The sequence below is a fragment of the Oryctolagus cuniculus genome, chromosome 2 (genome assembly GCF_964237555.1).
Source record: "Oryctolagus cuniculus chromosome 2, mOryCun1.1, whole genome shotgun sequence".
In the NCBI taxonomy this organism is placed as follows: Eukaryota; Metazoa; Chordata; class Mammalia; order Lagomorpha; family Leporidae; genus Oryctolagus; species Oryctolagus cuniculus.
The window spans coordinates 176,332,443-176,344,595 of record NC_091433.1 but is presented as its reverse complement, the minus strand read 5'-3'; the positions used below and the strand labels follow the sequence as shown (position 1 = coordinate 176,344,595).

Here is a 12,153-nt window from a genome sequence, read left to right as displayed (position 1 = left end):
TCGATTTTAAAAAATGTAGTTTGCTGGTCAGGTTTCTGTTGAAGTGATTCTTTTTTTAAAAAAGTGATAGAATTCTGCATTTGGTCTAGCTGGGTCTTACAAATACTAACAATAGGATGTGCCGAGAAACAAAACAAGCCAGCAAGTGCTGCGGTGAAAAATGACGACCACGTGGCGCTTATTCACGGCTGTGTCACGGCTTGTGACGCAGCAGCCGGGAGGCAGCGTCCAGGGCCCTCCAAGGATTCAGAACCACGTCTGAGTTCCCAGGGCCGGATGCATCACAGTAGGAATGAGATGCACCTGCGACCTAGAGGCATCTCTGGGGAATGTATTTTAAAATTAGTGCTCTCGCTGGGAACTCTTCATTGCTCTGGCTCTGCAGAGCGTGCGTGTTCCTGGCTCAGATTTAGACGCCGGGCTTTGTGGCTGTGTGAGGCACACGGCGTCCTAGGGGAGGCCCGGCATGCGTAAGTTCTTGGTGATATTTGCCCGACCTGAGTGCTGCGTTCACTAGGGTCCATGTATCATTCCGGAAGTTGGGACTAAAAAGGGCGTGGCCACAAATGGCTGTGCTCTCTCACTGTCCGGGGCATCTGCGGGAACTGTCTAGCCTTGCTCTCTCGGGGCTCAGTGAATCGGGGCAAACGAACTCTGATCTTGGGGAACTGGGCTGAAGTCCTTCCTGGCATCATGTAAACAGCCAGCCTTTCAAAGCTTGGGGCCGTGTTCTTCAAGAGCCCTTTGATGGATCCCTTTAATCTCCCATACCCCAAGTCCAAGTAATTTCACAACGGCAGCCTTGCCAGGTGTCTTACATAAGAGTGTGCCGTATTTCAGTTTGTCTCTGATGGCTTCTCACAGTGGACAGGACAGGTTAATCCTTCATGCAAGAACCACTCTGTCCCCACACTGGTCCATTTGCACCTGTGCCTGTGTCACACCAGGGAGCTCCGGAGACCACATGTCCTTGTCCCAGACCCAGGGAAGCTGGCTCCTCGGCTCTCCCTGGTGGCTCAACTCTCTGTAAGGCTCAAGCAAACGGCATCATGGAAATCTATTTCCCACCGCCCCAGATCAACCTGTCCTAGAATCTCATGCATCGTTTTATGCCTCAAATCTTAAGCTTTCCCTACGGCCTCTTAAGCCTATTTCCAGCTATGTCCCCTCAGTGGAGACAGAAATGAATCAGGTTTGCCACACAAAAGCCTTTTAGAGATGGCAAACTGTTCCCACCCTCTCCCACTCTCTGGGCTAGAGGGTTTCAGTTTGTTTAATCTCTTCTTAGAAATCCTCATTTTCCTACTCTCTTAATAGCCCTAAATGCCACACATTGAAATAATAATAGTAATACATGACAGTTTATCAAATATGTGAACTGAGTTGGCAAGAAAATAGGATGGGGTAGGGCTAGGGGATTGGCACCTACTGTGGGCCTACTATGTGCTGCCACTGTGAAGCACCTCGGACTCCAGCTGTGGCCAGTCACAGGGACAGGCCAGTGTGAGAGTCTGTGGGTCTGGCCCAGGACAGACTTGGGGCTTAGAGCATGGCTGATCTCATACAGAGAGCTTGGAGGAGAACAGGTTGCTTATGCCTCATGGGTAGTTTGAAAAGTCTGTAGAAAATGGAATGAGAGGTAAGCTTATTTTAGCACAGAAATTTTTGAAATTTGTATGTGGTTCTTCCATAACCTGTATTGTCCGGGACTTTCTGAAGGGCCTTGTATAAGCCTATGGCAGGCATGTCCATGGCAAAGCCTGAGCCCTTAAGGGGACCCCCGGCTCAGCACCCCCATCACCTCCCACTCATCCTGGGGCTCAGCACCCTGGGTGCCTCACCAAGCCTGGACACACCGCTCTGTCTGTGGGTAACAAGCGGGAGCTGGGATGCCCGAGTTCCCGGGCATCTTGACGCAAGCCCACAATGAGCTCACGCCTCTGAGCTCAGACCGCTGTGCGTACATGCCCGCGGTTGCCATGGCACCCTCCTAGGAGCTAGCTTGACTGGAGCAAGCTCTCAGCGTCTCTGGGGCTCGGTTCCCCATCCGGTTTTTCAGCTCTTGTTGGTGTATTTGGAGAATTAAATTCAGAATGCAGTGGAGAGCTCGCAACTTGCTGTCTCCTGAGACCCCCGGGAGGGAAGCCCAGGTGCCCTGTGCTTCGGTCTGAGCTCTGTCTCTTATCCTGGGCTAGCTGCTGCCCCTCTCTGGGACTCAAGTTTGTCACCTGGCAGAGGGAGGTGGCTGGAAGCCCCCACCCATGTGGGCAGCCCTGGCTCCTGCTGCCTATGTGAAATCTCCCATGATGCTTGAGTCCTGGGGATTGGGGAGACTCAACCTCCCAGCCCCTCCCACCTGAAGTCCCTTCCTCCTTCCTCTCCAGGCAGCCCCAATCTCTCCCTCCCCATGGGAACTTCCCGGGGGCATGGGGATTGGAAGGGCCACCCCAGTGACTGCCTCTCCTTAGCCTCCTGGGTGTTCATGCTCTGGCCACAGCCTGCAGCCACGCAGTGCCCGGGGCTTGTCCTCACTGCATGTCCAGCTCCTGTCCCTGGTTGGACTTGGACGGTTGGAGGAGGGATCCTCTGATTTCTCGTGGCTTCCCCCACCCTTTGCTACCCTCTGCCTCTCAGGGAAGCCCAGGGCCTGGCCCACAGGAGTGGGGATCTGAACAGGGTAGCAGAGGAGGAACAGGACACAGAGGGGAAAGAAGAATGAGCAGGCCCCGCCCCAGCCCCATGCCAGAAGCCAAGACCTCCCTCGCCTGCATGCCCCTGCATGCCCTCTGGGACAGCCCGCTCCTGGCTCTGCCCTGGCCTGGGACACCTACTTGTGCTCGCCATCTCTGCCTCCCTTGGTCTTCTGTCTGCCTTTGCTGAGTAGGGGGAGAAAGGAGGAGACAAGGGGACGTGTGAGAGAGGGTGTGGCCCAGAGACGCGGCGGCCTCAGCCCCTGGCCCCGATGACCCCCTGCTCCCGCGCACGCCTCTCCCCACCGCCTCTGGCAACGGCCAGCCTGAGTTGGCTGGGCAGGGTCCCAGAGTGTCCCTGCCAGAGGGACCTCAGAGCATCCTGGGATTTCCTGCGTCCCACTCAGGCTGGGCTCTGGGGATTCCAGAACGTGGCTGGCAGGCCTGGCCCCTGCTTCTCCCCGTCTCCTCCCCTGTTCCCTCCGAGGGGAAACAGAGGCGGAGCCTGCTCTGAGAGGGTGAAGTGGGGCTGGGGGAGGCAGTAAGGAGGTCCTATCTCTCATCAGGAAGGTTTCCAGAAAATCCTTCCAGAATGTTCTCTGAACACTTCCCTGATGCCATGAGGTTGAAAACAATACAGTGAGTAACAAGGAGAGTGTTCCCTCTCCTCACACAGTGGCCTGGCACAGAGCTTGCCCGGGTAGACTGGACTCCAAACCTGGGCAACTGGGGACCTCAGGCCTGGATGGAGCACATTTCAACAGGTAACGTTAGCCTGGTCTCTGGCTGCCCAGGCCAACTGTGAGCACTCAGCAGAGAGCTGTTTGATACAGAGCAAGGGCACAGGGGTCCCCAGCCCTGCCCAGCCCTGCCCTGCCCTGCCCTGCCGGGGACCGGCTGCTCTCAGTCACAGGCCCCCCCTTTAGGATCCACCGAGGGCTCCGTGGGGTTTGCTTCCGGGAGCCACTGGGGAACCCAGATCTCACTGGGAGCTTCACTGCACCCTTCCCCCACTAACCCTAGCAGGGCCGCTTTTTTTCTGAATTATCACTTTAGGTTTTGAGGGATATTTTATATTTTCTGCAGAATTCTGAGACACTGGAGCATCTGGAAATCCCTGAAACAGCAGAACCGGGGTCCAGGGTGGACAATAGCAGAACCGGGGTCCAGGGTGGACAATAGCAGAACCGGGGTCCAGGGTGGACAATAGCAGAACCGGGGTCCAGGGTGGACGATAGCAGAACCAGGGTCCAGGGTGGACAAGACAACTGGCGTCTTCTCTCCTTCCCTGTGAGCTTTGCTCTGAAACTCGGGCTCGGGCCGAGGGGGCTTCTCGGGGCCACCACTGGCCAGGGCGCAGCACAGACCTGGCCGTCTTCCCCACGTCTGCCCTCCTCCTCCTCACATGTTCCAAGTGTCCTGGCGCTGATGAGGACACATGCAGGCCCACACATAGTGTGGAAATGGGGAAGGCACAGGACTGTCTCTCTCGACCAAGAGAGAATCCGCCTGCAGTTTTCCAGCAACCACTATGACTCCTGCCTCTGACGTTAGTGCTGCCTGCAGGGCCCTGTCTCAGAACCTGCCCACCTCACCGGGAGGACCTCATTCGGACCCCACGTCCCCCGCGAGGCTCAGAGGCTCAGGCTGCAGGGCTCCCAGGGATTCCCTCCTGGAGCCCACGCTGTGTTTCTGCCCTCGCTGCCCGGCTCAGCCAGCGTCTGCCCTGCCCAGCCCTGTCTCTCAGCCGCAGGTAGGTAGTTCAGCCTCTTCCTGCAGCTGTCGTCCTCAGAGCTCCCTGTGCACTTTTGAGGGCAATCATGAAAGTCCTGGGATGGCCAAGCGGTGAAGGCACTGGACTTGAAAGCAACCATGGGGCGGGGGTGGGGGTGGGGGTCGGAGTGTCCACTTCCCAGGTTCAATACCCGGCTCTGGCTCCTGACCCTGGCTTCCTGCTAATGCAGACCCTGTGAGGCAGCAGTGATGGCTTAATTGGGTGCTTGCCAGTTGAGACCTGGATTGAGGTCTTTGGCCTGGCTCAGCCCTGCCTGATGCAGTCATCTGGGGGAGTGAACCAATGGATGGGAGCTCGCTCTACATCAGTTTTTGTCTGCCTGTTAAACAAATGAATAAGTGAACAGATAGCTTCCACAAGGCAGGGCGATCCACCCGATGGGACTCATGGGCTTGCTGGGATCCTGGTGCTTCATGGTGCCAGGCTACACTGGGCGCTCGGGCCCGGGCTGTGCAGGCCCCCCCTCAATGAGGAGGTTGGGATGGAGAGGAGTCTCCTGAGCACCACTTCACCAAGTGCCGTCACCAGTGTGGCTCGCTGACCCTGGCACCTCAGGGCTGCCCTGGGAGCTGCTGCACCTCTGGAGCCAGAGGCAGGGGGCAGGGACTTTCTACCTCGGGGGCCATGGGAACGGATAGAGCCGCACTCTGAGATGAGGCAGGTGCACTGCCCCTCAGCACGCCCTCTCTCTTAACACGCACACGTGCCCAGCTGCCCTGGCCCTGGCATGGAGGGAGCGGCACTTGGCTTCCATGGGTCTCTCCCCCGGTGTGGAAGAGTGATTCATGGGGAGAACAAGACAAGTGGCCCCTGCTGCTTCCACCCAGGTAAGATCCAGCACACAGCAGCCCAGCTGGGAGCCCTGCATTCCCAGGGACCCCAGAGGCAGGGGTTGGACATGGAGGAGGTGGAGAGCCAGGTCCGGGCTAGGGGGGAATGGGAGGGGAGAGAGTGCAGAGCCCAGGGAGCTGGGGGAAGGGCCCAAGGCTCCAGAGTTCAGCTGCGGGGTCAAGGCTGGGCTCCTTCCTTTATCTGTTATTCTTCCTAAGATGTGGCTTCTGGGTCCGCCCGGCCAGGGGTGGGAGCAGCACGCTGGAATCTCTGGTGTCATGCAGAGACTGCATGTGAGTGTGTGTGTGTGTGTGTGCACGCACACATGTGTGTGTTCAGCACCAGAGTCTCCTTTCTCTCCAGAGGCTGGGGCAACTCTTTGCTGATATGCAAATGCCCAGAGCCTCGGTTTTGTGCCCATGCGGTTACAGTTCTTTCCTTGCTTCCCCGACACAGGGATGGCCCGGGGAGGTGGGCGTCAGGGAGACCCCGCTCCTGTGTGGGCAGCATTTGCAGAGCCCTTAGCATAGGGTGGGGAGCCAGAGCTGAGAAGGGACTTGCTAACGGCCCGAAAAGGAAAATTGGGGGTTGGGGTCACTGGGGGGAGGGTCCGTGAAGAGGAGGAGAAAGTAAATGCACACTGGCTGAGCACCTGCCGGCTGAGCACCTGCTGTGTGCCAGGCCCCTCCTTTAATCCCAGCACTCCTGTGCACATGAGTGGGCCCATCTTACAGACGGGAAGGCAGGGTTCCCAACAGCAGAGCTGGGGTTTGAGCCCTGTGTGTGCCCCTGTACTGCGCGGCCTCCTGGATCATTCTGGGAGGTTTGGCAGAGAACTGGCAGGATTCTGAAGCTTCGGGCTTGGGGCTGGGAGCTGGAGAAGGGGCCCAGCCATCTAGGGCTGAGCAGGGCCCAGGTGGGATGGCGCTGTGTGGGCGGGGCTTAGCGCACAGTGGTAGGACTCAAGGCTGCTCTGCAGAGCTGTGGTGCACACATTCCCTAAGGAGCATGGGGGACCTGGGGACAGTCTTAGGGCCTTGGGGGTGAGCAGTGGCTTTAATAGGCGGGGTCTATAGAGGCCCCTTCCTGCTTGTGGCCCTCACAGGAGCTGAGACCTGAAGTCCACAGCAGCCCTTCGGGAAGCCTGCTGACCCCAGAGTGAGGACAGGAGGGAAGCCAGTGAAATCTGGGAGAAGCAGGCTAAGTGGGGAGGGACTTGGGGGGGCAGGGCCAGACAATCAGAGCCCAGATTGGGGTGGGGCAGGTTGAGAGAACCCTAGAGACTGGCCATGTGCTGGTGAGGGGCTGGTCTAGAGAATTTATAGACTCCTGGACTTCAATTCTGGCTGCCCATGTGGGTCCTGGGAGCTGTGGGTCAAGGTGAACAGGGGTGCTGGGGGGCACCAGGGAACTTGGCCTGGCAGCCCAGAGCTTCTGTCTGACCTGGTCGCCTGAGTGCCTGGGGTCTGCGAGGCAGCCAGAGAGCCCTGCAGAAGGGACAGGAGGGAGGATCTGTGCCTAGCCCCTGACCTCAAGCCAGCACCCCAGGTCCTGGTGCCTGCTGGGTGCCCTGTGCCCTCCATCTCCTGGTGGGGAGGCCAGTCCCTTTGTAGATCGGGGGCTCCGTGGACGCGGTGTCCCTATTGTTTCTCCTTCAGCCCGCATTGCTGGCAAGGAGCAGTGTCTTACTGATCAGTGGCTGCCATGGGAATCCGGCATCCACCCCTCCCCAGCCTATGGGGTGAAGCGGAGCGGGAGACACTGGGCAGGCCCCACCAGGCGTCTCCCAGGGATAGCGGGGAGGCTGAGGTGGGAGGTCCTCCAGGGCGTGCAGGCTGCACGGCTAAGCTGGGCGGGGGATGCGAGGATCACATCCACACACACCCACCCTGGGGGCTTCGGGGCCTGGGCTGGGAGCCCCAGTAGCAGCAGGGGAACAGTGCCCACCCTCCCATGCCCTCCAGTGAGGGGCAGTGACCCCTGGGTGCAGTTGTCGCCATCACCCCACTGCCGGTCCTGTCCTCCTGCTCTGCTTCCTGCGGCTGCCCTGACCATGCTGTGAAGATGGGCGTGAGGGGGCTGCCAGGCCACGCTGAAAGGAAGTCGGGGGGACCTGGGGACAGAGTCTTAGGGCATGGGGGACCCTTCAGCTCCACAGCCCCGTGGCCCAGGCCTCTCTCTGGAGTCCCGGAGATCTAAGTGCCCCGTCTTGCTTTGTCTGGGCCACAGCCCAGCGCCAGCGGGCAGAGGGAGAACTCCCCCTCCACACCCTGCCTGCTCCTGCCGATGGAGAGAGGAACCAGCCAGGCATTGCCTGAGCTGCAGCCACCCCAGAGACGGCTGCTCTGGGGCTGCGGGGGCTCCCAGGAGAGCTGTGTCCCCAGGATCTCTGCCAATGTCAGAGCTGCCAAACCCCTGCCTCTTCCTGGCCCAGAGTGGTTGGTGGCAGCCCGCGGTCCCTTAGCTGGTAGTGACACAGTCGGGACGTGACAGGGAACTTGGTGCCCCTGCTCCTTTCCCTGCAGCTGGGGGCCCTCATGAGACTTGTAGTCCAGGTCTCAGAAAGTCCTCGCTTAGAGCCCAGTGCTCCAGGCTCACTCTCAGCCCCCGCTGGGCTCCTTCTGAAGTGCGGATAGCACATGGGGGCCGCTGTGGCAGTGTCCCCTGGTGCCCTGTCACGTCTCTGCTCCTAGTACCGCTCCCAGCCCCATTCCTGACCCTTGGTCCCCCGCCAGCACACCTGCAGGCAGCATCCCACTCCACAGGTCCCACCTGTCCCTCTGTGGTCCCCTTGGCTCCCCTAACAACATGGCCATGGTCCCTGTTCCCCAGAGGGGGAGAGAGGACTCCTGGGCTGGTCCGAGGTGGAGCTAGCACTCAGACCTGGGCCTGCTGTTAGAGAGCCTGGAGGCCGTGGGGTCAGACTCCATGCCGGCCTGGGCTGGTCACAGGCCTGGTTCCTTTGACCTTGCTACTCTTACTCTGCCCACCTGGTGCCAGGGCTGCGCCAAGATTTTCTGTGAGGGTTGGGGAACGTGGAAAAATGCATCCGTCTGAATACATCAGTTCAGTTGTGCTAATTTAGGACCTGTGGTTTTTCAGCCAGGAACGGAGTCAGCTTGCCTTGGGAGGGACTAGAGGGGCATGCTGTCAGCCTGGGGGATCTTGAGATGCACTCTGACCTCCCCGGGGCCCTGAGCAACCACGCACAACGCTGGTCTGGCCCGGCCTGCGTTCTGTCTCTCTGGGCTCGACTGCTCTTCCTTGTTTAATGAACACTGAGCATCTGGAACGAGCAGGCCTGGGCCCAGCCTCCTGCCATCTGCGGGTAGCAGGACACCTGCAGGACGGGAATCCTGGGTCCCGGGGCTGAGGGTGGCAGCGCTGGATCTTGGACCAGAGAGGCCAGAGCCCCCCTGCCCTGTTCTCGCATTCTCTGAGCAGGGCAGGTGGTCTCAACCCTTTCTCTCATGTCACAGCTCAACCTCCCAGATCTGTCGGGGTTGGGGTGAGCCTGGCCTCCCAGCCTGATCTGAGCCCCTGCTGCCACCCCGGGGAGCTTTTGGGTGAAAGACCTAGTAGGGGCCGCTGCAGAAATACCCCCACCTATGCCGCATCTTTCCAACAACTCAGCTCTGCACTGACAGCCCTGCCAGGCCTCGAGGGGCCTCCCAGGGGGACCTCAGGCAAACTCCTTGCATCTCCAGGGCCAGCGGGCAGCCCCAGGAGCCTGGGCTGTTACCTCCGGAAGCTCTTCTCGCCTGGAGGCCGGCAGCTGGGGCGGGAGCCGGGTAGCAGTCCGTCTGTCTCCTGGCTGTCTTTCTCTTCCTCTTGAAGAGACTCATCCCCCAGGAAGTCCCCATCGTCCCAGGGGCCCGCAGTGCCGTCTGTGGCCTGATACCGGACCTCCACGCACAGGCTGGTCTGCAGGGAGAGGCGGGGCCGAGCAGCTGGGGCGGCAGTGCCTGTCCCCACTGGCTGCTGTGTGATGGGCTCGCAGCGTTCGCACACCCCTAGCCCGCCGAGGTCCCACCCACCCCCACCAGCCTATTTTGCTGATGAGAAGACAGAGGCACAGAAAGACTGACAAGGGCAGACTCAGCTTCTGGGACCTGCACTTGGTCCCCGAGCTGCCCAAGGCTTTTCCTCTGGGAGAGTGGAGCTGCAAATCTGGGCCCAGGTGTTGCAACCGAGAATTCTGATTGGCCTCTTGCTCTGTCTCCTTGGGTCATGTCCCTCCTTTCAGCTCATTTTCCACCAGGGCTCAGGGAAGACTCCTTCTAGAACCTTCCTCAACCTGCAAGGGTGACAGGGGCTTCCCAGATGCAGCTGCCCTTCTTGACAGGTCTGGGGGTGACCCTGCTCCTCTGCCCAGGCTTGGATGTCTCCAAGGAAGGGGACAATGCACACTTCTTCTGGACCATTTCCTGACTACGATGCCAAACTGCAGAGCCTGGGCCCAGGCCTCGGGTTGCCTTTGCGGGAATGCGTGTGCAGGTCCACAAGCTGTGCAGCATTAGTGCCCCCCTGTGCGTGCTGAAGGCTGGGCTGTGACCAATAGAGGGAAACTGAGGCCCCTGCCTGCCCATAATGTCCTGGCTCAGAGAGGCCAGAAGCACGGCACGAAGACTGCACTCTGGGGCAGCCAGCAGGGCTCAGGTGGTCTCGGGCTAACGAGAGGTGCTTCTTTAGTAATTACTGAGCTGGCTCCAAACAGAGGGACCCACCGATGGAGACAGGAGGGGTCCTCAGGTGGAGGAAGGGTGGGGGGTTCACCCCGGGACACTGCAGGGACTCCAGCCCGGCTGTCACACGGAGCAGCTCCTGCAGTCTCACCCTGCATCTCCTCCTCCTGCCTCTCTGGCCGAGCATGAGGAGTGCTCCTGAGACCACCCGAGGTGAGGGGGTGAGGGAGGTGATGCAGGCTCCCAGGCCACCCCCCCCCCCGGGACGGCCCAGGTGCCCCACCTGGATGATTGCATTGTTGTCATCCATCAGGGTGTCAGTCACCTCCACGTGGCTCTCCTCCACCACCTTCTGCAGAACCATGCGGAAGGTCCCGATTAGCCTGGAAATACAGAGGCGACGGAAGAGCTCTGGGGGACAGTGGCTCCCTGGGGCCACGACCACAGGCTACAAACAAGGGGTTGAGGGGATGTGGCATCAGGCTTCAGCTGAGCCCTGCAAAGCCGCTTCCAGGTGCCCAGTGTGGGTGCTGCTGGGGAGGGCTGAGCCTCCTGCAGACACAGGGAAGCTCCCCTAAGCACCCAACTCCCTAGGCACGACCAGGGAGTGTATCCCCGACACGCCTTGTTCATTCATCCTGCCTACAACCCCTCAGCTCCTGGAGGCAAGGGCCCATGAGCCCCCTGTTCCCCGTTGTGGAGCTGGGAAAGACAGCACCGTGTTGTGCTGAAGGCCACAGTCTCAGAGGGCGAGAGACAGGATTGAGCCCAGACGACACAGCCGAGTAACCTGCTTCCTGGGTGACTTGGCTCAGCTCCCCTAGTTTTCTCATAGGATAAGCCCAGATCCACTCCTTCATGGAGTTGCTGTGTGGGGACCGCCTGATCGACTCTGTTGGGGTCTTCCTGGGGTCTCTGCATGTGCTCAGCACCCCAAGGGCTGTCCAGCATTGCTGGCACCACCATGAACCTCTTAAGGGCGGGGTGCAGCAGGCAATTTCCAGCCTTGGATTTCACCCACCCCCCAACTAGATGTCTGCTGGCTGATTTAATGAACAACAGTGGGTACCCAATAAATGCTGATGGAGTTGACTTGAACCCGTTTCCCCCTGTGGCTAGCAGGCTGGTGCTTGGGAGGCAACTGGAAACTACCACAGTGCTTCCATACAGGGTAGATTAAAACTTGCCACCCACTTCCCCCTGGGGAGAGGAAGGCTGAGGGGAGCCTCTAAGGGGGAGGGCTGGGTGGAGCCGTGGAGTCACAGAGGAGGAAGAGGGGGCAGGGACCCCCAGTCTGGGGGTAGGAGGTGTGAGGTGTCAGATGAGTTCAGGCTTAGCCACATTTGCCCTGGGGAGGGGGACCCCATCGGGGTAAGGGGAAGGGGCTGCAGCAGCTGTATTGGACCAGTACAGGCTGCTTCCCTCTGGGGCCCAGGGCTCTGTCTTCCAGGGTGTCAGCCTCTGGGAGGGAGAAACTGCACGCCACGCCTCCACTCTAGAACCTAACACTGGGCTTCTGAGCTTTCCCAGCCAGTCCAGTGAAGCCTCCTCCTGCCACGGAACCCTGGCCTCTCCCAGCTCAGGAGGAGCCAGAGAGGAGAAGCGCCGGGCTCGGGGGGCCGGCCCGCCTGAACCTCAATCTTGTCTTGAGCAAATGGGGCTCCAGGTCTCTGGGTCGTGCAGACCTTCTAGCAACAGAGGCACAAAGGAAAATCCTTGGTCCTCAGACTTCACCTTGAACAGAACCACTCGGAGGGAATCGCACGTGGGATGGGCTGGCAATGGAGAGGCTGGGAGAGGGGAGGGGAGGGTGAGGCTAATTGGTAGCTTTGGTGATTTCCATGGTGTCGCTTCCTCCACCACAGCCAATTTCAAGCTTCTAATTCGAAGTCACTGAACTCAGAGCCAGCGGAGCTCAGTTCACAAGGCCGGCCGGGCCCCAGGGCTCTGCTTCAGAGAGGGGACGGGGCCTGGGCGTGTGTCTCTCCAGCACATTTCCAGGCAGTGTTGCAGTGCAGGCTGGGACGCACCACAGAGTATCTCTGCTCAACGTCACTCTGCCCGTGGCTCCTCAGGGCGTTTGGATTCCACAGCTCAGTGCTGGGTGCTCCAGCCCATCCCTGCCCATCCCCGAATGCCCAAGAATAGCAAA

At 59.8% G+C, this 12,153-nt stretch overlaps 1 protein-coding gene across 1 annotated transcript in view; it reads right to left on the bottom strand.

Moving 5' to 3' along the window:
• OTOF (otoferlin) overlaps window positions 1-12,153 on the bottom strand; it is an 85,801-nt gene that overhangs the window by 38,172 nt on the left and 35,476 nt on the right. The window contains exons 6-8 of the mRNA XM_070069338.1: window positions 10,285-10,384; window positions 9,059-9,240; window positions 2,832-2,876 (exon numbers count right to left, since the gene is read on the bottom strand). Of these exons, the coding sequence (XP_069925439.1) occupies window positions 2,832-2,876; window positions 9,059-9,240; window positions 10,285-10,384 (327 nt within the window). The remainder of the gene's footprint in view (window positions 1-2,831; window positions 2,877-9,058; window positions 9,241-10,284; window positions 10,385-12,153) is intronic.